This window comes from Phaseolus vulgaris, chromosome 5 (genome assembly GCF_000499845.2).
Source record: "Phaseolus vulgaris cultivar G19833 chromosome 5, P. vulgaris v2.0, whole genome shotgun sequence".
NCBI classification, from domain to species: domain Eukaryota; kingdom Viridiplantae; phylum Streptophyta; class Magnoliopsida; order Fabales; family Fabaceae; genus Phaseolus; species Phaseolus vulgaris.
In genome coordinates, this window is record NC_023755.2 from 26,016,107 (window position 1) to 26,042,730 (window position 26,624).

The window sequence follows — 26,624 nt, forward strand, 5'->3', positions numbered from 1 at the left end:
TCCCTAACTTAGGCTCATCTAGTTTTGATGTCACTTCATTTTTTAGTTCTTGTTCGTTAAGTTGTTGAGGTTCCTCTAATTCAACAACCTCCTTTACCTTTTCATTTGCCTTCTCTTAGTTGTTTTCTACTACCTTATGTGACAAAGACTTCCTTGTTAATTACATTATTTCCCTTTCACCTAGCTTTCCTCAATGAACAAGGCATGTTTCACTCTATAAACTTAGTGAGTTTTTCACCAGAAGTTGAATTGTTGACAGTGACTTCTAGAGTCTCCCAAGTATCAAGAAGAAAAGTAAGAACTAATGGTGTGTTTGTTTCCATGAGGGGGGAGGGAGGGGGGGGATTATATGTGTTTGTTTCAAGGGTTTTGAGGGTGGGGGCGTGGATGTGGGGGGGGGGGGGGGGGGGGGGGGGGGGGGGGGGGGGGAGGGTAGATGGTTTTTTTCATTCTTCACAAAATGAAGATATTTGTGGGGATTGATTACGATTATTGTATTTTACCAAAATATCCTTGTGCATACATTTTATTACAATATACAAAATTAAATATTATATAAATTTATTCTTATTTATAATTTCAAAAATATTTAATTATACTATTAATAACAACATATAATTATAAATAATAATAAAATTTATAATATCAACCATATATATATAATTATATAAAGTAACAAATGAATATAATAATAAATATTATTTTCGAAGATTTTAATGTATTTAATAAATTTATTTTAATTTAACACAAAAATATTTCTATTTTTTTATTAAAAAATATAAATAATTATGAATATTATATATTAAAAACATTTAATTAATTCAAACATACTAAAACAATCATAATTCATTATTTAAATATGTACTGGGATGACCGACCGGTCCAAGGACCCGGTCAACCCACATGTCAAGACCATACTTTAAGGTACGAGGTCGACCATGTGTCACACGTGGCCGACCGACACCGAGTGCTCAAGTCAAAGGTTGACCCAATTAACGAAGGTTAACCCATGGTTAGGAAACGGCCTAATCCAACCCTAATTGCTAAACAACCCCCTAATCCGGCCCAACAGCGAGGGCCCATCAAGGTAATATAAATATCACGCATTCCAAGGAATATGGTACGTCATTATCTACAGTATTCCTGCCAGCCGAATACGATACCCCACTGACTTGAGCGTTGGAGTGCCATCTGCAGGTACCCCACCCGCCTGAGGAGTCATCCAGCAAGAAGAACCGAAGGAGGAAGTGAAGCACGACCGACCGAGTGACATTCGAAGACAATAGTTCTCCCAGTCCCCAACCTAGTTCGAGAACAATTGGCGCCCACCGTGGGGCCGAGGAGAGCCAGCAACAACCACAACAGTAGATGGTATCAACCCGCAGCATGGCAAGCATGACCGAAGCAGACCAAACAGCAATGATGATGGCCCTTCAGAAGGAGCTAGCAGAGATGAAGAAGGCACATGAGGAGACGGCTAAGAAGAATGAAGAGGAGATCAAAAACCTCCAAGAAGAGAACAAGCGGATGAAAAGATTGGTCGAAGGGGTGCCATCCCTCGCTGTGACTAATCAGGCCGGCAGGTCCCACGCCACCGGGGCCGGCGTCTAGGCCGAGAAAGACACCAAGAATGATTTCACCCTGGAAATGGATGGGGAATCCCACCCCAGCAAGACAATCAACACCACCGCTCCAGCGGGCCCGGACCAACGCCATCCCTTCACCGACCGTGTCATGGAAACCCCCTTGCCAGACAAGTGGACTTTAACAAGGACCGTTATGATGGGACGACCGACCCAGATGAGCATGTGGACGCATACACGACCCATATGAGCCTGTACACCACGGACGACGTAGTATTCTGCCGAGTCTTTCCAACCTCGCTGAAGGGCAGCGCTCTGAGCTGGTTCACCAAACTCCCAGCACACTCAATAGACTGCTTCAAAACACTGGTAGCTAAGTTCGACATCCAGTTCGCAACCAGCCGCCCCCACCATCTGACATCCATAGCCCTGGTCGGCATTCGTCAAGAGAGGGGAGAGTCCCTCCGAACGTTCATCGACCGGTTCAGCAAGACCGCTATGAGCATTCGCAACCTCAGCCCTGAGGTGGCGATGCACCACAAACTGAGACCCGCAGAGGCCGAGAAGTGATTAATACCATAGCCGGAGGGTTCGGTGGCGGAGGCAGTACCAACAGCGCGCGCAAGAAGCACCTCCGCGCCGTCCACCAAGTAAATCTTGTCTCCGTCCGACCAAGGATGCCACCAATCACGTTCACAGATGAAGATTTCAAGGGGATAGACCCAACCCAGGACGACCCCATGGTGATATCGGTCGACATCGATAACTTCACGATCAAAAAGACCCTCGTGGACCAGGGGAGCTCGGTCGACATACTATACTGGAAGACCTTCAAAGCCATGAGAATACCGGAGGAGGAAATGATGCCCTACAACGACCATGTGGTCGGCTTCTCAGGGGAGCGCGTAGGGACAAGGGGGTACATAGAGTTGTACACGACGTTCGGCCTGGAAGGGGCCAGCAAAACCCTCAAAATCAGATACCTGGTCATAAACGCCAACACGTCTTACAACATCCTCCTCGGCAGGTCGTCCCTCAACAAACTTGGAGTGATCGTCTCCACACCCCATCTGGCAATGAAGTTCCCTTCCCTCTCGGGCGACATCCTGACCATACATGTAGATCAAAAGGTCGCCCGAGAATGTTACGTCGAAAGCCTGCGGGTCGAGCCCACACAACAGGGGCCCAGCGGCAGCCACTCGCCCAGGCGAAAGATAGCCGGCCGTGGTAGAAGCCCCCGCCGACACTCACCCCAACCCAAGAAGGGCATCACCATGGCAGACCTGGATCCCAGGGAGATTGAGCCGAGACTTGAGGCCAAGGACGAGCTGCGACAAGCCGAACTCGATGGGAAGGATCGGTATATAAGCATAGGCACGGCAATGGCCGCCGCCGATGCAGACTTCGTTCACCAAACCCTCAAGAGAAACGTAGACCTTTTTGCGTGGACGACGGCCGATGTACCAGGCGTCCACCCGGACATCATCACCCATCGCCTCTCGGTATATAAAGAAGCCCGACCGGTCGCACAAAAGAAGAGGAACCATGGAGAAGACAAGCGGCTGGCCGCCAGAAGTGAGGCCGAGAAGCTCTTGAAAGTCGGCTTCATAGCCGAGGCACGATACTCCACTTGGCTAGCCAACGTCGTGATGGTTAAAAAGCCGAGCGGCAAATGGCGAATGTGCGTAGACTACAAGGACCTCAACAAGGCGTGCCCCAAGGACTCATATCCCTTTCCCAACATCGACCGGCTCGTAGACGGAGCGGCCGGCCACAAGATATTGAGCTTCCTGGACGCCTACTCCGGCTACAACCAGATCAGCATGCACCATAGCGATAGAGGTAAAACGGCCTTCACGACGGACGGTGCAAACTACTTCTACAAGGTGATGCCGTTCGGCCTAAAAAACGCCGGAGCTACCTACCAGAGGCTCATGGACAAAATTTTCAAGGGGATGATTGGCCGAAGCGTAGAAGTCTATGTGGACGACATCGTGGTGAAGTCCGACTCGTGCGGCCAACACATCAAAGATCTACAAGAAGTCTTCGACGCTTTAAGAAAGGTCAACATGCGCCTTAACCCCGAGAAGTGCGCGTTCGGCGTCGAAGGCGGCAAGTTCCTCAGCTTCATGTTGACCCACAGAGGAATCGAAGCAAACCCCGACAAGTGCAAGGCCATAACGGAGATGAGGAGCCCAAAAAACTTGAAGGAAATTCAACAGCTGCTTGGCCGACTGACAGCACTGTCCAGATTCGTACCCCGCCTCGCCGAACGGATCAGACCGATAGCCGCTATGCTCCGCAAAACTTCGAAATTCAGCTGGAACGAGGAGTGCGAGCAAATCTTCGGCCAGCTCAAAGAATTCCTGTCCTCGCCGACCGTCATCCAAAAGCCCCGCCTAGACCTACCCATAGTAGTCTACTTAGCGGTATCGGAGGAGGCGGTCAGTGTCGCCCTTGTCCAGGAGGTAGACCGCGAAGAACACCCGGTATACTTTGTCAGCCGGACGCTCCATGCAGCCGAGACCAGGTACCAAATGATAGAGAAGGTGGCACTGGCCCTAGTGCTGACAGCAAGGAGAATGCGCCCATACTTCCAGAACCACGAAATCAGGGTAAAGACCAACTATCCCATATATAAAATTTTGTCTAAACCCGATCTTGCAGGACGAATGATAGGGTGGTCGGTCGAGCTTTCAGAGTTCGACATCAAGTACGAACCGAGGGGCGCCATCAAATCCCAATGCCTAGCGGATTTCGCAGCCGAGCTCCCCAAGAACACAGAAGTCTCAACCAAATGGGTCCTCTACGTGGACGGCTCTTCCAATAAAACGGCCTGCGGAGCCGGGGTCGTCCTCGAAGGGCCTGGGGATTTACTGATTGAGCAAGCCCTCCAGTTCTCCTTCAAGGCAACGAACAACCAGGCGGAATACGAGGCCATACTGGCCGGCCTCAACTTGGCGAACGACCTGGGCGGCGAGAGGTCGCATGCAAGAGCGACTCCCAGCTGGTCGTCGGCCAAATCAAAGGAGAATTCGAAGTCAAGGAGCCCCTCCTCCAACGATATTACCACACCGTTCATAACGTCATGGCCAAGTTCGACGCGGTGGTGGTCCAACACATACCACGAGAGGAAAACGAGCGCGCCGATGCACTCTCTCGCCTGGCATCCACGAAAAAACAAAGCCACCATCGATCGGTCGTCCAGGTGCGACTAGCACAGCCGAGTGTGGGCGACGCCGAGTGCATGACAGTCACCGAGACCCACACATGGATGACCCCAATCACTCAGTACTTGGAGCATGGGACATGCCAGCCGGGGGAAGAGAAGAATATCAGACGGCAGTGCGCCCGGTACACCATGATCGGTCAGGATCTATACCGAAGGGGGTACTCCACGCCACTCCTAAAGTGCCTCACCAAGGAGCAATCCCAATATGTGCTGCAAGAGATCCACGAAGGGGCATGTAGGAGCCACTCCGGAGCCCGAACGATGGCAGCCAAAATAATCCGCGCAGGGTATTATTGGCCGACCGTCCACGGAGACAGTGCCGACTACGTCAAGAAGTGCCAAAAATGCCAAGAGTTTGGCCCTCTCCACCACCGAAAACCAGAGGAACTGCATAGCATGACGTCGCCCTGGCCGTTCGCTATGTGGGGAATGGACATCATCGGCCCATTCTCCCCAGGCAAAGGCCAGACAAAACATCTGCTGGTCGCGGTGGATTACTTCACCAAGTGGATAGAGGCCGAACCACTAGCCACAATCACCGCCCGAAACGTCCAAAACTTCGTATGGAAAAACATAGTATGCCGGTTCGGCATACCACACTCAATAGTCTTCGACAACGGCCGGCAGTTCATCGATCAAGGCCTCATGACCTTCTACGACGACCTCGGCATCAAATCCCTCACAAGCTCAGTCGAGCACCCACAGACGAACGGACAAGCTGAAGCGGCCAACAAGGTCCTGTTGAACGAACTAAGGAAGAGGCTCGGCACGGCCAAGGGAAGATGGACGGAGGAACTGCCCGAGGTCTTATGGGCATACCGCTGCACCCCACAATCCACCACACAAGAAACCCCTTACAGCCTCACGTACGGCACCGAGGCCATGATACCAGTAGAAGTCGGGGAGCCATCCATCCGACGCCAACTCTTCGACTTATCCCTCAACAAGGAAAGTCTGGCGGTCGGCCTCGACCTCTTGAACGAGCTTCGAGATAAGAGCAAGATACGAGAAGCGGCGTGCAAGCTCCGAGCGGCAAGGAGATACAACTCGAAGGTCCAGCCCAGAAGCTTTCAGCAAGGTGACCTCGTTTGGAGAATGCGCAGCAACGCTAGGAAGTCGGACGGCAAGTTCTCATCAAATTGGGAGGGACCATTCCGAATCCGAGAAGTGGGAGAAGGGGGAGCTTACCATTTAGAGCACCTATCGGGAAAAATTGTACCTAGGACGTGGAATGCCACGCACCTAAAATTTTATTTCAGCTAAACATGAATAAAATATACGCACTCTTTCCTCGCCCGGCCTGTCTATCGGTCGGAGAGGTTTTAACGAGGCGTTTCATATATAAGTGTATACAATGAACGACAATAACGGTTCGGCCAGGACGAAGCCTTAACCGGCATACCCTCCCGAACCCGTACCCACTCGGCCAGGACGAAGCCTTAACCGGCATACCCTCCCGAACCCGTACCCACTCGGCCAGGACGAAGCCTTAACTGGCATACCCTCCCGAACCCGTACCCACTCGGCCAGGATGTAGCCTTAACCGGCATACCCTCCCGAACTCACTCGGCCAGGATGTAGCCTTAACCGGCATACCCTCCCGAACTCACTCGGCCAGGATGTAGCCTTAACCGGCATACCCTCCCGAACCCACTCGGCCAGGATGTAGCCCTAATCGGCATACCCCCCGAGACATACACAACGATCGGCACAAGTCCACCTAAAATAAACACCTAAGTCGAAATCGCTAAAGGGACGACCGACTTACCGAACTCTGTTACAATCACTTGGTTGATTTTAGCTATCACAAGTTACTCAATTAGTTACGCATACCGACCGGTTTCTCCGTTCTTTTTACTTCGTTAATGTTACGAGTTAAGTTTAAGGGTTCAAGTCCATTCGGCTAGTAAAGGCTCGATCGTCCAGAAATGCATAAATAATTGAAGAAAACTGATAACATTAAATTGAAGAAAGGTGGGGGCCACACCCCGGCCCCAAGGGTCTAAAAGTAAAGCTGACCGCCTAATCTACGATATTCAACACCTCATTAGAGGGGTCAGCTTCAACTTCTTCAACTTGAGGAGGACCGGCCGCTGCAGGGACCAGACGGCCATCCACAACTTCCATGTCTTGGTCAAATTGACCAGATGGAGGTGGACCGCCATACAGCACCTCAGCCTGTCGGACGGCGAGATCGAAGCTCTGGCCGATGAGCACCATGTGTCCTCCATGGTCTTCAGAACTTCGGCCTCCGCCACCCTCCTGGCCTCGCTTTCGGCCGCAACTTCCTCCTCCTTCAAGCGGGCCCGACGGTCGGCATCTTCCAACGCCTTGCGAAGGAGAATAACCTCCGCAGCCTTCTCGGCATCGGCCCTCTCCAGCTCGGCCACCCTCTGCTGACGCAGCTCCAGCTCGGCCCCCTGAGCACACAACTTCTTTTCGTAAGTTGTGTTGGCCTCCATGGCCTGCTTCAGGTTATGGCCGGCCTCCTGGAGATCGTGCTCGAGGCGCGATATGTCCTCGACCCGGCTTCTCCGAGCGTCCGCGCCCCGGCGGGCCAAGAACAAACCCCGGCAGATCATCTCGATGCCGCCGTCCAAGAGGTCGTCGTCGGGGACCGACTGGATCTCACCCTCGATGTTGGAGGGCAACTTGAAACTCACGGCCCTGGAGAAGGACCGGTCGTCCCCAAGCGCGAGCATCGACCCGCCCGCTTTGGCTAGAGGCACCGCCACCCCCGTCGGAATTGGGCGATTGAAGTCGTCGGTAGGGGGGGCAGTCGGCCTAGAGGACCGCGCTGGAGGAGGGGTTGGCATCTGTCCAGCCGCCCGAACCGTTCGGGCAATATTGCCGCCCTCGCGGCCACGCTTCTTGGAGGGGCCAGCCTCCTCCGCCCGGGGCCTGGCACTGGTGGCCCCTCTCTTCTCATTCAACTTGTTCTTAAATGAATGAAGCATCCCGACGGCTTGGGGGACTTCTCTCTTGGCGATTTCTACAAACCAAACGAGAAACGGTCAGTCGGAACAAGATATAAAAAAAAAAAAAAAAACAAGACCAAGTGCATGAAAAAGAACGTACCCTCGAAAGCCTCCGCGCGATCGGTCGCGTTATACAGCGACATGAGCGGTCGTGCGGGGAGCTTCCTGGGGAGACTATCAAATAAAGAAAAAACGAGGCGCTCATGCTCGCTCGGATGCGCCGGCCTCGGCCAATTCGTTATCTTTGTCGGACTCCTCGACCAAAAAAGGGGGAAGCGGGACCGGCCAACCTCATCAAAAAAATAACGTGTCCCGGCCGGCTCCACGTACACTTTAAAGAACTTCTCCTTGAAGTTCTTATAAGAGGCCGTGAAGGGCTTGAACAAAACACTACCCGCCCGGCTGACCAGTGATTGCCAACTGGCAAGCTTGGCCGGGTATGACGAGTAGAAATGAAGAAAGCAGGAAGGAAGAGGGCGCAACCCAAACGTCCGGCAAACAATGCGGAACGCTTGCATCGACGCCCACGAGTTGGGGTGAAGCTGAGTCGGAGCCACGTTCAGCTCCTTCAGAACCCCGGTCGTAAAGGCATCAAAGGGCAGAGACGCATGCAAGTCTGAAAAAAGACAAGCATACATGAAGAAAAAAGGAGGCTCGGTAGATGACCGCTCCCGATACACACGGTCCTCCAAAGAGCAAGGACCGAACGCCATCAAAGATTCCTCGGCCGAAGTCTTCAAGACAGGAACCTCATCCAAAAATCCGGCAACGGAGGTGTCGGTAAGAAAAGAGGACGACACCTCACATACCCGGGGATCTACCCAGGCCGGCCCCACATGGGGGCGCGGCCCCTCAAAAGGGGCCGAGTGGTCGGACGCATTACCAGCGTCCTCCCTCACCAAGTCTGGAGAGGGGACCCTCTCCACTTCCCCGACCGGGGAAGCCTGGCCAGAAGATGAAGAAGAAGAAGAAGAAGAAGAAGAAGAAGAAGAAGAAGAAGAAGAAGAAGAAAAGAAGAAGAAGAAGAAGAAAGAAGAAGAAGAAGAAGAAGAAAGAAGAAGAAGAAGAAGAAGAAAGAAAGAAGAAGAAGAAGAAGAAGAAGAAGAAGAAGAAGAAGAAGAAGAAGAAGAAGAAGAAGAAGAAGAAGAAGAAGAAGAAGAAGAAGAAGAAGAAGAAGAAGAAGAAGAAGAAGAAGAAGAGAAGAAGAAGAAGAAGAAGAAGAAGAAGAAGAAGAAGAAGAAGAAGAAGAAGAAGAAGAAAGAAGAAGAAGAAGAAGAAGAAGAAGAAGAAGAAGAAGAAGAAGAAGAAAGAAGAAGAAGAAGAAGAAGAAGAAGAAGAAGAAGAAGAAGAAGAAGAAGAAGAAGAAGAAGAAGAAGAAGAAGAAGAAGAAGAAGAAGAAAGAAGAAGAAGAAGAAGAAAGAAGAAGAAGAAGAAGAAGAAGAAAGAAGAAGAAGAAGAAGAAGAAGAAGAAGAAGAAGAAAGAAGAAGAAGAAGAAGAAGAAGAAGAAGAAGAAGAAGAAGAAGAAGAAGAAGAAGAAGAAGAAGAAGAAGAAGAAGAAGAAAGAAGAAGAAGAAGAAGAAGAAGAAGAAGAAGAAGAAGAAGAAAGAAGAAGAAGAAGAAGAAGAGGAAGAAGACAAAGACGAACAAGCTGGGGGAGACTCGGCAAGGACAAACATAACTAACCTTGAAGATGGACGAGGGAAGCAACAGAAGACGGTCGGATTGGTAATAGGTGTCGGAGCTCAAGCAAAGATAACGCGTGGAACGCTACTATTCCCAGCCCCTATTTATAGCCCGGGAGGGCCTCGGAATTCCAAACGTCACAAGAACCCCAACCGTTGGATTCGTTTGATCCAACGGTTCGCATCGCTTCGCGCTCAGAAAAACCCCTCATTAATGCGCGTCATGTCAATCGCTCAGACGCCCCCAAACATCACTTCATTCATCATTACACAATCCGCCCGAGGCCCATTCTTCAGACTTTTCGGCTGTACCACCTCTCGAGCTTGGGAGGCAACTGTACTGGGATGACCGACCGGTCCAAGGACCCAGTCAACCCACATGTCAAGACCATACTTTAAGGTACGAGGTCGACCATGTGTCACACGTGGCCGACCGACACCGAGTGCTCAAGTCAAAGGTTGACCCAATTAACGAAGGTTAACCCATGGTTAGGAAACGGCCTAATCCAACCCTAATTGCTAAACAACCCCCTAATCCGGCCCAACAGCGAGGGCCCATCAAGGTAATATAAATATCACGCATTCCAAGGAATAAGGTACGTCATTATCTACAGTATTCCTGCCAGCCGAATACGATACCCCACTGACTTGAGCGTTGGAGTGCCATCTGCAGGTACCCCACCCGCCTGAGGAGTCATCCAGCAAGAAGAACCGAAGGAGGAAGTGAAGCACGACCGACCGAGTGACATTCGAAGACAATAGTTCTCCCAGTCCCCAACCTAGTTCGAGAACAAAATATTTTTTAATAACAAGGATAAATTTGTAAACTTACAATAAATCATCCTCAAAAATCCACTCTATCATCCCTCAATCCAAACAACCTCACATATCCTCACACATCCTCTCTAATCCTCACAAATCCACTCCCTCCCCTTCTCACAAATCCCTTCTCAATCCAAACAGAGCCTAAGAGAGTTTGCATTTCATCGTCAAGATTTAACTCCACTATAAAATTTGGTTTACTAGATTTTGAAATTCACGGGTGTGTTCTACCACTAACATTCCCTTTCAAAATTACATATTCACCAACTTCTCATTAGGAGGGCTTTATTACATGTTGATACATATTTTCTAGCTTCTTCACAAAGGGAAACACTATGATCAATCCACTACAAGAAAAAGTGTTTTTAGAAACTAAATTTTTTGTTTCTAAAATGATAAAATTAGTCACTAACTTAATTAGAGACTAATTTAAAAACTAACAAAATTAAGTGGCTAAAATCATGGTCGCAAAATATTAGAAACCAATTTAGATTCCAATTTAGAAACCAATTTAGTTACCATTAAGTAAAAATCAATTTAGTGACCAATTATATAGAAACCAATTATATTCAAACCAAATTAGTGACCAATTATATTGAAACCAAATTAACAAACCAATTTCATTGAAACTAATTTAGTGACCAAAATATATAAAAATTCATTTAGTGACCAAATATATAAATACCAAAAAATGGTCACTATATTGGTCTCTAAATAATATAATTTATTATAAAATATTATTATTATTTTATTACTTTTTTTTAGAATTTTAGAATTTTTTTTAGAATTTTTAATTTTTTTTTTAATTTTATCAAGTGTAAAAATCAATTCATTTGAAATATTTTAAGATCTCCTGCTGTCTAAAACTAGTTTCAATACTAGTATGTACAATACATGAAAGAAATTGGATCATTAGAAGGTTCCACAACCACCCTCCTTGAATATGATCTTAAATGAGTGTGTGGAGTAAAGTGCTCTCTGTTGGTCATTTGTAACTACTTGTTACAAATAAAATAGTTCAGAGTTTAGGATCCATAATTTTGATACAACAACAAAAAGGATAGAAGTCAGACATCTAGCAAAACATAACCCTTTACTTACAGGCTCAACATGTCCAGAATGTCAAAAAAGATTGTTGCAGTGAAATATTAGCTAGTTAAATTTTTCACCAGTGAGGTAAAACTGCATAATTAATGAAGAACTAAGGATTAACTCTGAACAAATAGCATGCATACATCACGTTTTAAACTAATATATATGTTTTAACAATCTACAAACCAAATAAAAAAAATACAATGATGATGAGTAATATATATATATATATATATATATATATATATATATATATATATATATATATATATATACACGTGTTACCCCAATTTTCTAATCTAATGAAGTTTGACTTTAAAATAAAATTGATTTTATTGAATTAATAAGTGAAAACATCATTTTTCCAATTAACAAGTTAATCAATTAGTTAGATGGGAGCAGAGAATAAAAGGGGAATTATACAGGGAAAGGGGGCAATCAAAAAAATTAGGAAACAAATGGGAGAGTAGAGGTCTCAAGAATACATGTGGTTCAACTATATAATTTTCTTTTTCCAATAAACAAGTCTTTGTTTTCTTCTAGTTGTTTCTCTCTAATCCTCTCTCTACTAAATTATGATCGCATGTCACCTATACTAATCTACATTTACTTCCAAAAAGAAATTAAGAATAACAATTATTTGCACATCAGGTTATTTTGAAACTTCTAACACCATATATCAAGTTCCAACCAATCTGATAGACTGCATCATAAAATCTACATTCTTAGTTTCAGAGAGTTAAAACTAGTCAAGACATGAAGTCATCCACAAAGACAACACAGAAAAGGATCCATTAAATCATCTTAGCATAACAACAAGGGCATTCAAGATGTACAAAAAAACTCCTTCGATAAGAGAGGAAAAATAGGAAACTTGAAACCACGATGCATAAAATTGGCAATTTGAAATAGCATAAAGTGTGACACATAGCAAAGGCATATTAAAAAATTGAAAGTGATATTCCTCTCAATCATTTTACATTTTTTTATCATAGTATAAATACAAAAATCACTTTAATAATAAAATTAGAAAATTAAAATTGTCAATTTTATTTTATTAATTATATATTTTTCATCAACAATGTATTTTATTAATTAAAATAGTGTAAATATATTATATTATATTTATTTGGTTATTTACTGAAACTGTGAAATATGAATTTGATTTAAAAAATAATTTGTATATTTGATCATGAACTTCAATTACATAAAAGCAGAAAAAGAAGATAACCTAGAGAAATAGTATTATATAAAGATGGATTCAAAATAAATAGATAGACATGTTTGTTAAATATAGACAATACACAAAATAATGGATTAGAAAGTGATATAGGGTGGTTGTTATCCTCGATTAAAATTACTGCACTCACTCACTCTTCAATGAAGCTAATATGTATGATTATGTTACAAGGTTGTGGTTCCATGACATTGACAGAAGCCGCACTTCCCCATGCTCAAAAACACACCGGTTTTGCTTTTTATGGCTAAAAATTTGTCCCCTCCCATTCTTCCTTTCCTTTCATCCTTCCACATTTTACAATCACCCTCCATTTCCATGTCACTAATCACACACTTAGAAAAGTTAGAATAACTAAATTAACCATTTTTTAGTGTTTTATTCTTATTAATATTATTATGTTGACTGGTATAGGAAACACAGAAGAGAAAATTTGGGAGTATGGACTAAAGTTGTGTATTGGTTGGAATGTCTTACCAGGTAAAGGATAATCATTTAGCGTAACTGTTTCCAGGTTTTCTTGAAACACAAAAACTTCAGGTTTGTGATGCACTAGACTGCTTGTTTTCCCCTCATTACCTAGATTCTCTTCTTATTCAAAACTCAAAGGCAACTTTAAATCACATGGACTTGGACAGAAAAACTACAATTGAACTTCTTATTGCAAGAGAGGGAAAGGGCCTTCAACGGTTCCAATTCCATACAAACTTCTTATCCTTACGCAAGTTATCTTCTTTGCTATCTTTAGCCTTTGATTTGGGATAAGTAAACAGGGATTTGGAAGATTTTGAATTCGTGAAAGAGCTTTTTCTCTATGCACAGAGCTTTGTATACGCTTTCACACCTTTTAATAGCAAATTCTTCTCCTCTTTTCCACTCCTCTTACCACCTTCAACTCTAGACATTATCTTTTGTCCAGTGTACCGGTAGGCACCGGACGAACGCACGTGACGGACCGACCGAATGCACAATAAATGTAAGGGCATTTATGTGACAAGCTAAGGTGGTTAAGATACACCTCCGAAGAATAAGGAATATGCGTTTAAAGAAGATATGTTTCCCGGGTATTCCGGAGCACGACTGGCAAGACATATCCATAACCACCCTGAGCCCAAGGGATAGAAAGCCCATTAGGCAATCCTATAAATACTGTGCTCAAGCCAGAGAAAGGTACGTTTTCATTCACTTACGAAACCGCGCTTAGAATCTCATACTTACTTGAGCGTCGGAGTGCCTTCGCAGGTACCCTCCCCCGCCCGACCGAAGGAGAAGAAGATCGACACGTCAGCAATCTCATTACGTCAACCGACCGTGCCTGGGCCCCATTTCTCCAAACAGGTACAATTGGCGCCCACCGTGGGGCCGAGGCAAGATTTCAATTTTTAAAGCTATAATGGTTGCAACAAGGAACAACAACGACGTTATGGCAGAACAGATGACTATGATTCAAACCCTCCAAACTCAAGTGGAGGAACTGCGGCAAAAGGGGATGGAAGACCGTCGTCAACACGAAGAGGATAGACGCCGCCAAGAGGAAGAAATCGCCTTATTGAGAGAGCAGAATGCGCGACTCCAGCGACAGGTCGATAATCCCGAACGAGAAGGCCAATCCCATATGGCCGACCGAACCGCCTCTCGCATACCTACACCGGCCGACACCAATCCTGCTCCCAGAGCCGGAACAGTCGAAAGAAAGTCAAGTAAAAAGGGTCATCCTTTTACAGACGAAATCATCACCACACCACTTCCTGACAAATGGAGAGGCCTCGCCATTAAACTCTATGACGGCTCGACCGACCCGGACGAGCATTTAAATGTTTACAAGACGCAAATGACTTTGTATACCACAGATAACAATGTGTGGTGTAAAGTATTCCCCACGTCGCTCCAGGGAGAACCTCTTACTTGGTTTACAGAGCTGTCTCCGAATTCCATTAACGACTTCGACGTCTTAGCCGTAAAATTCTCTACTCAGTATGCCACCAGCCGACCGCATCACATGTCCTCCATGTCTCTCCTAGCGGTACAACAAGAAAAAGGTGAATCTCTCAGAACCTTTTTAGATAGGTTCAACAAAGCATGTATGAACATCCGAGGGCTCAAGCAGGAAGTTGCATTGCACCATTTGGTCTCGGCCATCCGGCCGAGCCGTTTTACTAAAAGTCTCATCAAGAAGCCACCTCAAGACATGGAAGACCTTCGAACTCGAGCAACCAAATTCATGCAAATCGAGGAACACATTGATTACCACCAACGGTTCAAAGCCGTCGGATCCGGAGTCCTCAAAGACCAAACCCCGAGCAAAGAAAGAGAAGTCGAGACCGAACGAACCGTCCGAACCACTCCAAGGTCAAACCAAGACTGTTCCACAAAGGCGACTTAGTATGGCGAATGCGAAGTAGCGCCCGGAAGGAAGGAGGCAAATTTTCTAGCAATTGGGAAGGACCATTCCGCATAGCAGACACAGCAGCCGGTGGAGCCTATTATTTAGAACATTTGTCTGGGAAGGACATATCGAGAACGTGGAATGCCACGCATCTCAAATTTTATTACAGTTGAACTTAATGAAAGTGTACTCTTTCCTCACTCAGTCGGTTTTTCCCTAAGGAGGGTTTACTACCGAGAAGGTTTTAACGAGGCACTATAAATCAAAATCCAAGTCCCCTATTCCTTTTATTACTCTCAATTTATGCCTCGTTCGGCATCAGAATTATCTTATTACTTTAATGTAATCAGAATTATTTATGCCTCGTTCGGCATCAGAATTATCTTATTACTTTAATGTAATCAGAATTATTTATGCCTCGTTCGGCATCAGAATTATCTTATACTTATGCCTCGTTCGGCATCAGAATTATCTTATTACTTTAATGTAATCAGAATTAGTTATGCCTCGTTCGGCATCAGAATTATCTTATTACTTTAATGTAATCAGAATTACTTATCCCTCGTTCGGCATCAGAATTATCTTATTACTTTAATGTAATCAGAATTACTTATGCCTCGTTCGGCATCAGAATTATCTTATTACTTTAATGTAATCAGAATTACTTATGCCTCGTTCGGCATCAGAATTATCTTATTACTTTAATGTAATCAGAATTAGTTATGCCTCGTTCGGCATTAGAATTATCTTATTACTTTAATATAATCAAAATTACTTATGCCTCGTTCGGCATCAGAATTATCTTATTACTTTAATGTAATCAGAATTACTTATGCCTCGTTCGGCATCAGAATTATCTTATTACTTTAATGTAATCAGAATTACTTATGCCTCGTTCGGCATCAGAATTATCTTATTACTTTAATGTAATCAGAATTACTTATGCCTCGTTCGGCATCAGAATTATCTTATTACTTTAATGTAATCAGAATTACTTATGCCTCGTTCGGCATCAGAATTATCTTATTACTTTAATGTAATCAGAATTATTTATGCCTCGTTCGGCATCAGAATTTTCTTATTACTTTAATGTAATCGAAATTAGTTATGCCTCGTTCGGCATCAGAATTAGCTTATTACTTTAATGTAATCGGAATTAGTTATGCCTCGTTCGGCATTATCTTATTACTTTAATGTCCCGCTTATCCGATGCCTAACCGAAAATATTCTTCGCTAATGCGAACCTCCCGTCATTCCGTTAAATTTAATGTCTGACACCTCGAAAGGCACAACAATCATTACGACTCTTCGGCTTTTATTCACCTCGAGCCTGGGGGGCAAGTGTACCGGTAGGCACCGGACGAACGCACGTGACGGACCGACCGAATGCACAATAAATGTAAGGGCATTTATGTGACAAGCTAAGGTGGTTAAGATACACCTCCGAAGAATAAGGAATATGCGTTTAAAGAAGATATGTTTCCCGGGTATTCCGGAGCACGACTGGCAAGACATATCCATAACCACCCTGAGCCCAAGGGATAGAAAGCCCATTAGGCAATCCTATAAATACTGTGCTCAAGCCAGAGAAAGGTACGTTTTCATTCACTTACGAAACCGCGCTTAGAATCTCATACTTACTTGAACGTCGGAGTGCCTTCGCAGGTACCCTCCCCCGCCCGACCGAAGGAGAAGAAGATCGACACGTCAGCAATCTCATTACGTCAACCGACCGTGCCTGGGCCCCATTTCTCCAAACAGGTACAGTCCACATACCAACAGAAAGATAAAAAAAAGAAGTTAATTCAAATGACAGATAAGAAAGATTCTAAATGAGGGAATATAACATAGAACAGAATCTAGGGTATTCAAACACTTTGGAAAAGGTTCAAAGTTTTCGTAAATTTCGAGAGATTGTAAACAAGGAAATACGACATAGAACAGAATCTAGGATTTTAAGATGGGGAAGATACACATTAAGTAAAGTTGCACGGAACTTCCATGAGCAAGCACACAGATAAAAGGCAAAGAGCGAAAATGGAGCACCAATCGAAACTTACGATAATAAGCTTGAAGAGGTTGGCAAAGGAGCATAGAAGCGCCATTGTTGCAGAATGCGTTGTCATCGTCGTTATCGCAGGGTGCGTTGCGTCGCCCCGCAGGTGTGTTGTTGTTGTCACCCCGTTGCAGTGCGTTTGCAGAGTGTGTTTAAAGAGTTATAGATGAGCAAAAAAATATTATTTAGATGAGCAAAAAAGGTTAATGAGAGACTTTGAAACTCAAAACGTGCAATTTATTTGCTCAGATTTAAAAAAGTAAATAAGTTTTTAAAAAATATGTATCTTTATTTAAATTAATTTATTAAATTTTTAATTTAAATAATATTTTGAATTTATCATTATTTTAATTTTATATTTAAATAAAATTAAAATATTAAAATATTATTTTTAATGTAATTTTTAAATTGATATCAATTATTTTAATATTATACAAAAATTAATAAATTAGTAAATTTATTTATATCAATTTAAAATATTTTATAAATTAAAAATTAAAAATTAATTTTATAAAATTTAATTACTCTAAAAATAACATCTAAATTCAAATAATAGTGACTAAAAATTTAAGTATCTAATTATATGATGATTAGAAACTATAAATTTAGTTTCTAATTTTATTATTTTTATATAGACCAAAAATTAGTTTTTAAAAGAGATTAAAAGTGACAAAAAAAATAATTTTCAATTACATTTTAACAAGAGATTAAAAAGATGGTTTCTATAAAAAAAAAACTTTTTTTTATTATTAGCTACCAAAAATATAATTTCTAATTATATTATAATTTTTATTAATAATAAATATCATTTTAGTAACTAATAATTTTTAGTTTATAAAATAAAGATACTATAGAAACTATTTATTTTTTATTTCTAAATTAGTTACCATTCAATTATTTTTCTTGTAACCAGGATGCATAGTCTAATCAAATAAATTATTTTTCAATTTATCTTCTACTCCACATTCTTAGTAGGATTGGATGTTATACTTTTATACTCTATAGGATCATAATAGTCTCTTCGTCTAAAAAATAATTATAATAATTATATTGATGATGAAGCCAAAATTAATAAAAATGGAGCAACAAACTAAAAAATGAAGTGTCGTTTACTTTGGAATTACGTGGTAGTTGATGTAGTTGTCTCTCATGTGCGTAGTGTGACTTCTTTCAACACTCCATCTTCTTCATAACCTCAACAGAAAATCCGATACCACTTGTTGGAGAAATGGAAGTGTCACGCTAATAAAATTAGGATTTTTTTATTTCATTATTAAAAGAATATAACTTTTATAAAACACTCAATTAATCACATTAATATTATTACATAACACACATCTCTGAATTTATTTGTAATTGTAGTTGTTGTAATTTTTTCTAACCATTTAACAACTCCAGCTACTGTGTATCTAAACTAGTCTAAAAAGAGTTGAAGTAACATAATAACTATAATCATTATCCTTATTTTAAGCATGTGAATTTCTCAAATGCATCCTATTATTTGATTTCCTTCTCAACGTAGCTGGATTTATTCATCATTTCGGGAAGTGAAGTAGACTAGAAGAAAAAAAAATTTATATTATTATGTACAGGTGTTGAAATCCATGATCACCCTACTCAAATTGATGATACACAGTACCCACAAACTTTTTTCTATGAGCATGATCTTCATCCCGGCAAAACCATGAATGCACAATTCAGCAAGGGTCTCTTTAAGCATCATGTGAGTTTACTCTCATGGTTAAAGAAAGTTAAAGACACTGATAAAGAAGGATATACTTTTGATGTGCTGTGCATCAAGAGAGAACCTATAGAGGGAGAACCCAAAGTTTGTTCCAAATCCTTGGGAATATTAATCAGTTTTGCCATTTCAAAGCTCGGAAAAAATATTCAAGTACTGTCAAGTTCATTTGTGAGTAAGCAAGAGCAATACACTGTGGAAGGACTGCAAAATCTTGGAGACAAAGCAATAATGTGTTTTACTGCCTTGATATTAATAACTACTACTTTTTTGGTTTCTCCTAAAAGCCTAAAGCTTGTAATTACTAATAAAAGTTTAACTGTCTAAGGAATTAGGATTTAAATGAATTAGCAAATCTGATACGCAAGGTGAAAACCATGTTAAGAATCTTTTAAGCCTAATAGAATACGTGATAGATTATTTAAATCTATTTGAATAGGAATGCATTAGATGGATTTGATCCGTAAGGGTTAGATGGATTCACTAATATATCAAAAACCAAAAACACTGACAAAATTCATCAATGACATACAAATTTTGCATCTGCATTCCATCATGTGCATCAAAATAGGTGCTAAAGCAGTATGCAAAAGGTGTAGAATGTATTATTTGAGGCAAATAGTGTACTACCGAGGCTCAAACGTGGTAAGACTTATATCATTGGTAGAAGAAAAGAGGTGGTTGGTGGAGGAATCTGCTTCAAGAAAACATTTCTCCTTCTCCATAAGGAAACCGGGCTCCTTAGGTTGAGGCAGGGCACTCTCACTGCTCAGCATCACTACCACAGTGGACATACTTGGCCTATCCTCAGGATGCTGTTGGACACATAGAAGACTGATATGGATACAACGCAATGCTTCTGATAGAACAGATGAATTCTCCATGCATGAATCAATTAAGTCCAAAGGTCTGGTTTCTTTCCAAAATCTCCATGCCTAACCCGTTTAACAGACATGTCATCACCAATGTTTGTTACTTGTAAAGAAAAAAAGAAACAGGTTCGTTTCAGTTTCACTTACCTGTCCAATAAGGTTAATACTGTTATTTGAATGGGAAAAACCTCTATTCTTCTTTCCACTTACTATCTCTAGCATTAGTACACCAAAGCTGAAGACATCAGATTTCACTGAGAATAGTCCATAAATGGCATATTCAGGTGCCATGTAACCACTGAAGAAAATCATTAAAAACATGGTTCAGAAGTTTAAACATCACTGTGTGGTGGTAGATGCATATTACAAATTATGTTGAGAGATTAACTTACTATGTTCCAACCACCCTTTTTGTATTTCCTTCAATCTGATCTCCCCCAAAAGTTCTAGCCATGCCAAAATCAGATATTTTTGGGTTGAACTCATGATCAAGTAGGACATTACTTGCTTTAAGGTCTCTATGTATTATTCTCAATCTAGAATCTTGATGAAGATAAAAAAGTCCTCGTGCAACTCCACAAATAATACTGAAGCGTTTAGACCAATCTAAAATTTTAGCCTTTGCCTGATCTGCCAGATTAATAATATTGCTAACTCATTCTCTGGAAACATAAAGTAACATTTGAAAAAAAATGACAGGAAAGGGTTTTGTGAAAAGAGAAATGAAGGAGGAAAATTTCTAGAAGAAAATGGAAATTAAATTGAAAAAGATGTGGAGAGATTAGAACCAAATATAAAGGAGTCTAGGCTTTTGTTGGGCATGTACTCATAGATAAGCATCTTCTCCTCTTCTTCAATGCAATAACCAACAAGCTTAACTAGGTTCCGATGCTGAAGTTTGGCTATCAATATGACTTCGTTCTTAAATTCATTAAACCCTTGTCCAGAACTTTGTGAGAGTCTCTTCACAGCAATTTCTTGTCCATCTGCTAAGGTACCCTATAGTGTCACACACATAGGCATCATATAAATACTGTTAATATGATGAATTCTGGGATTTTATGTTGAATCAGGGAATTATGCTGCATAATTACCATATATACTGCCCCAAATCCACCTTCTCCAAGCTTATTGTTAATTGAGAAGCAATTAGTTGCTTTGGCGATTGCTGCTTGGTCAAAGAAAGGAAGCTCAAGCTCTTCCTCATCTTTATTATTCTCTAGTATCAAGGATTTACTTGATTCACAAGCTGAAAAGATGATATTCCATTAAACTATAGATCAGGCAAAAAATATCCATAATTTTTTTTCTTTAGAAAAAGTGCAGAGTAATTCGAGTTTTAGTCCATTGATATAATTAGAAGTATATGTTTCTTTCTGTGCCTGTGACAAGCACAAATTACACTATGTTGTTAGCATCAACTTAAAAAGTGCAACAGCCAAGAGAAGAAAAAAAAATGAAGGAATATTTGTGTATGGATGTTTAAACTCTGGTAGGCTCTTGCACAGTAAGATTTAGCAGAGTTTGACTAGCCAAACCTGGGTAATGTGATTTGATTGTAAATATAATCAATCAGGTGGGAAAGTGTCATGCATGGCTTTAATACCCGGGTCACCAAATAATAATATAAATCGTATATGAAATTTTAAGTGCAATCACTAAAACATAAAAAAAGTTGATATTCTTATTCTGTATATAACTGGCAAGTCCTTGAAATAAATACAAGAGTAAGGAAGCTACCTCTGAACTTTTTTATTCTCTTTCCAACATTGTACAAAACCAGAATGGTTGTAAGAACTGAGGCTATTATGAGGATTATTGCCACCACCTTCATGGTATGTTTTTCTTTCACAGCTTCATGATTTATATAGAAATGAGGGAGCAGACTCAATCATGAATCATTAAAATTATGACAAAAAGAGCAAATACAGTAAAACTAAATATACTTATAACCTGGGAGAGATCAAGTCAAGACCTTACCTGATTCTGAAAATTTAGTTCTGATATATAAATCGCTACCACCACCAGAAAACTCTCTGATATCCCTGAGATCACCAAACCACATCAAACAACCACTACCTCCTCCTCCAACATCTGTATTTGCATAAGCTTTACAGGAGCAATTCTCCAAGCACTTATCCCTGCACTCAGTGAGACTCATACTCTCATTGACCCAAGAATTTGAAGTATCTGGAGCTTTCAGCTGACTAAATTTAACAAACCCATGTTTCCTCCTTTCCTCACATCTCCATTCTTCAGTAAGAAAACATCCTTGAGTCCAGTCCATCATGTCCCAGTGCCCTGGCAATCTTGGTTTAAATCCACTTAAACACTGGCACACTGGAGAATCACCAATTACACAATTTCCATTTGGTCCACAGATATTGTAGGAATCACAGTTATCTCTAGGTACAGATGCATAAAGCCTCCAAGCTTGAGCATCTTCAATCCATATGTACCTTTGGCGAGTAGAAATGGATTGGTTCATTACAATCCTTGAAATCATAGACTCATTCCTGAGGCTGTAGGTGTAGTACACCTCATTCTCGTTGGAAACAAACTTGAAGTTAAAAACTGGATTTGCCTTCAATTCTGGGGCACCACTGAATCCAAGTCCATTCCAATGGCCACCACGGTAAAACTCCTTTGACCCCTTCCACATTATCACTTGAGGAAATCCTTCGAGAGAGATACCCCAACTGAAATCTCCTGGTGATGGATCATCCCAATTCTTCCAAGAAGATACACGCCGCTCGAGGCCGGTTCTTAAGTCCCAACCCAGCTTCATTCCTGGTAAAAGTGTGTCAGAAGGGTAATCAAAGCTTTGCCACGAGTAGCGTTCAGGTACTTGGTCTCCTTCATCTCTCACTACCAAATTCCCAGAATTTAAGAGCTGAACAATGGGATTTTGAACCTTCTTTGAAGAGTTTGCTGACCAAGACACAACCCCATTATGGTTAACAAGCTCAAGATTCCCCTCACTGTTAATATGCAACATGTTAGAGTTTCCTTTTACTGGCTTGGCTCTGTTGGCAACCCACACAACAGTCTTCACTGATATTGATTTGTACCATATCCCCAAGTAAAGATCTGCAGCACTTCCTGGACTGAAGAAACCCAATTCAAAAGTACCCTTCTCAGAAACCAAGGTGTTGCCTACGGAAAGTGATTGAAATTGGGATATTGAGTCATTTGCAGTGGAGGTGCGGAAGAAGAAAAACAGAATCTTAGTAAGAACGAACATGAGAAGAAGGATTTTCATCGCTTGACACTCTCGAAGCTCTGTGCTTTCACTGAACCACTTTGTCTTTCTATGTCTGGACAGTGAAGAAGGAAATGAGACTTACACCATGATGCTCACGGTTTCAGTATTTTGGATTTCTGTAACTGCTTGTATTGAGTAAAAAAAAACATGAAATCTGTAACGTAAATTCCTCAATTTCTGGCATGACAAAACTTAACTTTCTTTTCTTTTTAGTGTTTGGTTTATGAGTTTCTTGGATTCATGTTAAAAGGAAACGTCTGTCTAAGATATTATTTACGTTCAAACCAAAACAAACGTGAACACAAACACACTTTCTGAAGGTGTTGTCAATTCTTTCTTTGGACGAGTTTGACCTATATTAGATAGACATGAATACAAGGTTACCTCTTTTGTTGGTCCTCATGTCCTATCAATGGCAACTGTCTAAGGTTGTTTTATCCTGATATTAGATATTATAATGAATGAACTAGAACTAGTGTTTTGGATTCAACTCTCTTTTTGTATTTCAGTTATAATAATAGGTATCTTTCTTAAGAGTTGAATTAGGAGAAAAGTTACTTATAGACTGATTAGGCTGTAGTTGGAATGAGAACTTAAAATATGTGGGACTGAAACCATTCAGTACCACCAAATGAATTAGTCTTTTGCATAAAAATGCTCCAAAAACTAACAAAACAGTAGTGGATGTTCCTTAAAACCTTGTAAGTAGGTAACCTTGTAGTGTAACAAACCCAAGGTGAAAATAAAAATCCATGACACAGTAATTTGACACTTTTTCCAACTGAAAATAACAGATCACTAATGACTTAGGTTCTAGAATTTAGAATCATTGTCAATTGACTTCTATCCAAGGCAAATTGAAGGATATAGTGATATAATATGTTGGGGGCATATCCTGGGATTGCCTCTTTGCATTCATGCAAAGGCTTATCAGATAAACACATTTGTGCAACTTCCAGAAGCTATTGCACGAAAAATTCAGTGTCAAGTCTATGCCCTCAAACAGGTCGTCAACCAAGGGCCTATTTGATTAGCCAGAGTCCACACACTAGGTTTTTAGTCCTTTACACCATACATAGTTTTGAAAACGATGTTTCACCTAAAGTTGAATATTGAGCAATGACGAGTGGAAAAAAACTTGCATTTTGGTCCTTTGGTTCATCCAAGTCTTATCGACTTCATTAGCTTTTCTAAGCCAATTGAGTTTAACCTTTTTTTAGGCAGCCGGCTATTTGGACTAATTCACAACCTGATCACAATAAAGTTTGTTCAAGGCAGGAATAAGAACGGCATATTATTAAATCATCCATTTTTCAGGACAGAAGAAAAAAGATTGAATTTTTTTAAAGAAGCGAAAAAGAGATTAACGAGCATTTGTGCATAATAATTGAAAAAATGAAAAATATACAGCAAGAATAAAATGAAACACTTGTGCCATTTCATTTTCTTTTCATTTCCTTACAAAAGTATATGGGAAATTGCCCAAAATGACAAATGAATGAAAAGGGGAAAAAAATTATAGGTAATCTCTGAGTTCTTGTTGAAGGACTTGCTCCAACCACAACTTTGAACCTTCCATGAGTTCAGGACTAAGTCTGAACATCAAAACACAGAACTCCAACTGATTGAGCGCCCCATCACCATCAAAGTCACCTTCCTCAAGCATGGAGCGAAGATCCTCATCACTGAGGCCCTGGAGGCCTAGAAGGGCAGAATTTCTCTTGAGGCTGTCAAAGGTGATGACCCCTTTTTCTGAATCCTTCAAAAGATTGAACCCATTGCAAAGTTCATCAATTAGGCCATCCCCACCAAGCTTGTTGGCCATCACAGGCAAAAAATCTTGGAAGTGGGTTTGGGAGTTTTGTGCTGCCATAGTGTTGAATTGGAGTTGGGTGAGTAAAAAGAGAGAAGAAAGATGAAAGATGAAAGAGAGAAACAAGAGAAATGGATGAATTGATAAGATAATGAGGTGATGAAGGGAACATCATTGTATATAAAGAGGAGGAAGGGAAGAGAGAGGAATGTGGGATGGGATCTTCCAAGAAGGAGAAGGCTTAGATAGATTCATTGAAGACAACTCAGCAACAGAGAGGAACAAACTCGGTCAGAAACACACACGGTTTACTTTAGAGTGGACTTTCCTGGAAGTTAACAAAAGGGTACAACCGTCCATTACCAACTTCTACTATTATAGAATAATAATGCATTTTCATAATTTCATAATTTTATTATTGATTAATATGAATAGAAAATCTTTCATTTTAATATTTTTTTTTATTTTTAAATTAAAAACAAGTATTAAATAACAAATTAGGAGGTTTTAATAAACTTTATAGCTGTTTTTAAACTTAAATGTTTTACGATTTTTTTTCTACTCTTCTTAACTAGTGTTTTTAGGAAGATAGCTATCAAATTAGAAAGTAAATAGAACACACTAAAAATCATTAAAAAAACAGTTTATGTATTTTAATTGTTTAACCAGTATTATTTTAAGAATTTTAACCCATACTCTCCACTTATTAGCATTTACTCTCTTTTTTCTAATTCTGGTCTCGTTTGACTGTTGACAGCGGCTGCGTCAACGGCCGGTATTTTACGTCGATAACTCTAATTTCAATTTTTTTTTTTCAAAATAATATTTTTTTCTCACTCTTTAGAAACAACATATTTTAAAGGTCAATATATAAATTTCAGGTCAACATATTTTTAATTATTTTCAATGAATTTATTTTTTAAATTAAATATATAATTAATTATAAAATATTAATTTAAGTATTTAAAAAAATATGTACTTGTATTTCGATACTATGTTGTCTATTATAATCAATCAATAAAATATTTTATATTTCTTTTTTATATTTTAATTTTTATTATAATAACAGATGTCATAAGTGGTGATGTATTATTATGTGAATATTAGTAAAACAAACCTAACACATTATTTATTAACACTCCAACTTATATGAAAATGTTTAAACTCAACGGATAAATAAAAAATATTATATATTAAAAATGAAAAACGTATTTAGTAAGTACTAAAATAATCAATCATATATAAGATATTTAAAATGTATTCAAGTTTATTTTAAATTATTATTTATCCGTACAACATTCAATATTACTTAGTAAATACGAGTCTTTATAATATGAAATTAATACACATCCTTATTTTTTACTCATAATCTTCATCATTACATTAATTAACAATGTAGATGCTAAATTCTCTATTTCATATTATAATAACAGATGTCATAAGTGGTGATGTATTATTATGTGAATATTAGTAAAACAAACCTAACACATTATTTATTAACACTCCAACTTATATGAAAATGTTTAAACTCAACGGATAAATAAAAAATATTATATATTAAAAATGAAAAACGTATTTAGTAAGTACTAAAATAATCAATCATATATAAGATATTTAAAATGTATTCAAGTTTATTTTAAATTATTATTTATCCGTACAACATTCAATATTACTTAGTAAATACGAGTCTTTATAATATGAAATTAATACACATCCTTATTTTTTACTCATAATCTTCATCATTACATTAATTAACAATGTAGATGCTAAATTCTCTACTTCTCTTTTTTATGTGCACAATAGGTTTTGCATTAGATCTATGGATAGTATATGGCACAAGACATCTAGATTTATGCCTAATATA

The 26,624-nt window shown here is 40.5% G+C and overlaps 2 protein-coding genes and 2 long non-coding RNA genes across 4 annotated transcripts; 1 reads left to right on the plus strand and 3 right to left on the minus strand.

Annotated features, from left to right (window-relative positions):
- The first annotated feature begins 9,856 nt into the window (after positions 1-9,856).
- Positions 9,857-10,275, plus strand: LOC137834466 (uncharacterized). The gene is made up of 2 exons (XR_011084891.1): positions 9,857-10,039; positions 10,150-10,275. It is a non-coding gene; the product is annotated as an uncharacterized lncRNA (long non-coding RNA).
- An 810-nt stretch (positions 10,276-11,085) lies between these two features.
- On the minus strand, positions 11,086-17,246 carry LOC137835343 (uncharacterized). Its single transcript, XR_011085074.1, has 4 exons — positions 17,074-17,246; positions 13,105-13,535; positions 11,396-11,480; positions 11,086-11,293 (listed from the first exon to the last, which is right to left on the minus strand). It is a non-coding gene; the product is annotated as an uncharacterized lncRNA (long non-coding RNA).
- Positions 17,247-19,301: 2,055 nt separating this feature from the next.
- Positions 19,302-23,192, minus strand: LOC137835344 (G-type lectin S-receptor-like serine/threonine-protein kinase At4g27290). Its single transcript, XM_068643815.1, has 7 exons — positions 21,663-23,192; positions 21,423-21,536; positions 20,777-20,931; positions 20,471-20,681; positions 20,075-20,312; positions 19,830-19,980; positions 19,302-19,745 (listed from the first exon to the last, which is right to left on the minus strand). Exons 1-7 carry the CDS (start codon positions 22,942-22,944, stop codon positions 19,437-19,439), a joined length of 2,460 nt encoding a protein of 819 aa, XP_068499916.1. The 5' UTR covers positions 22,945-23,192; the 3' UTR covers positions 19,302-19,436.
- Positions 23,193-24,463: 1,271 nt separating this feature from the next.
- Positions 24,464-24,820, minus strand: LOC137834192 (calcium-binding protein KRP1-like). The gene has a single exon (XM_068642254.1). It carries the CDS (start codon positions 24,818-24,820, stop codon positions 24,464-24,466), a length of 357 nt encoding a protein of 118 aa, XP_068498355.1.
- Between the last annotated feature and the right edge of the window lie 1,804 nt (positions 24,821-26,624).

Coding starts and splice junctions, on each gene's coding strand:
- LOC137835344 (XM_068643815.1), bottom strand. CDS start 22,944: ATGAAAATCCTTCTTCTCATGTTCGTTCTTACTAAGATTCTGTTTTTC. Junction 21,537..21,662: donor AACTAAATTTTCAGAATCAG/GTAAGGTCTTGA, acceptor TAAATCATGAAG/CTGTGAAAGAAAAACATACC. Junction 19,746..19,829: donor GTATTAACCTTATTGGACAG/GTAAGTGAAACT, acceptor TAAACGGGTTAG/GCATGGAGATTTTGGAAAGA.
- LOC137834192 (XM_068642254.1), bottom strand. CDS start 24,820: ATGGCAGCACAAAACTCCCAAACCCACTTCCAAGATTTTTTGCCTGTG.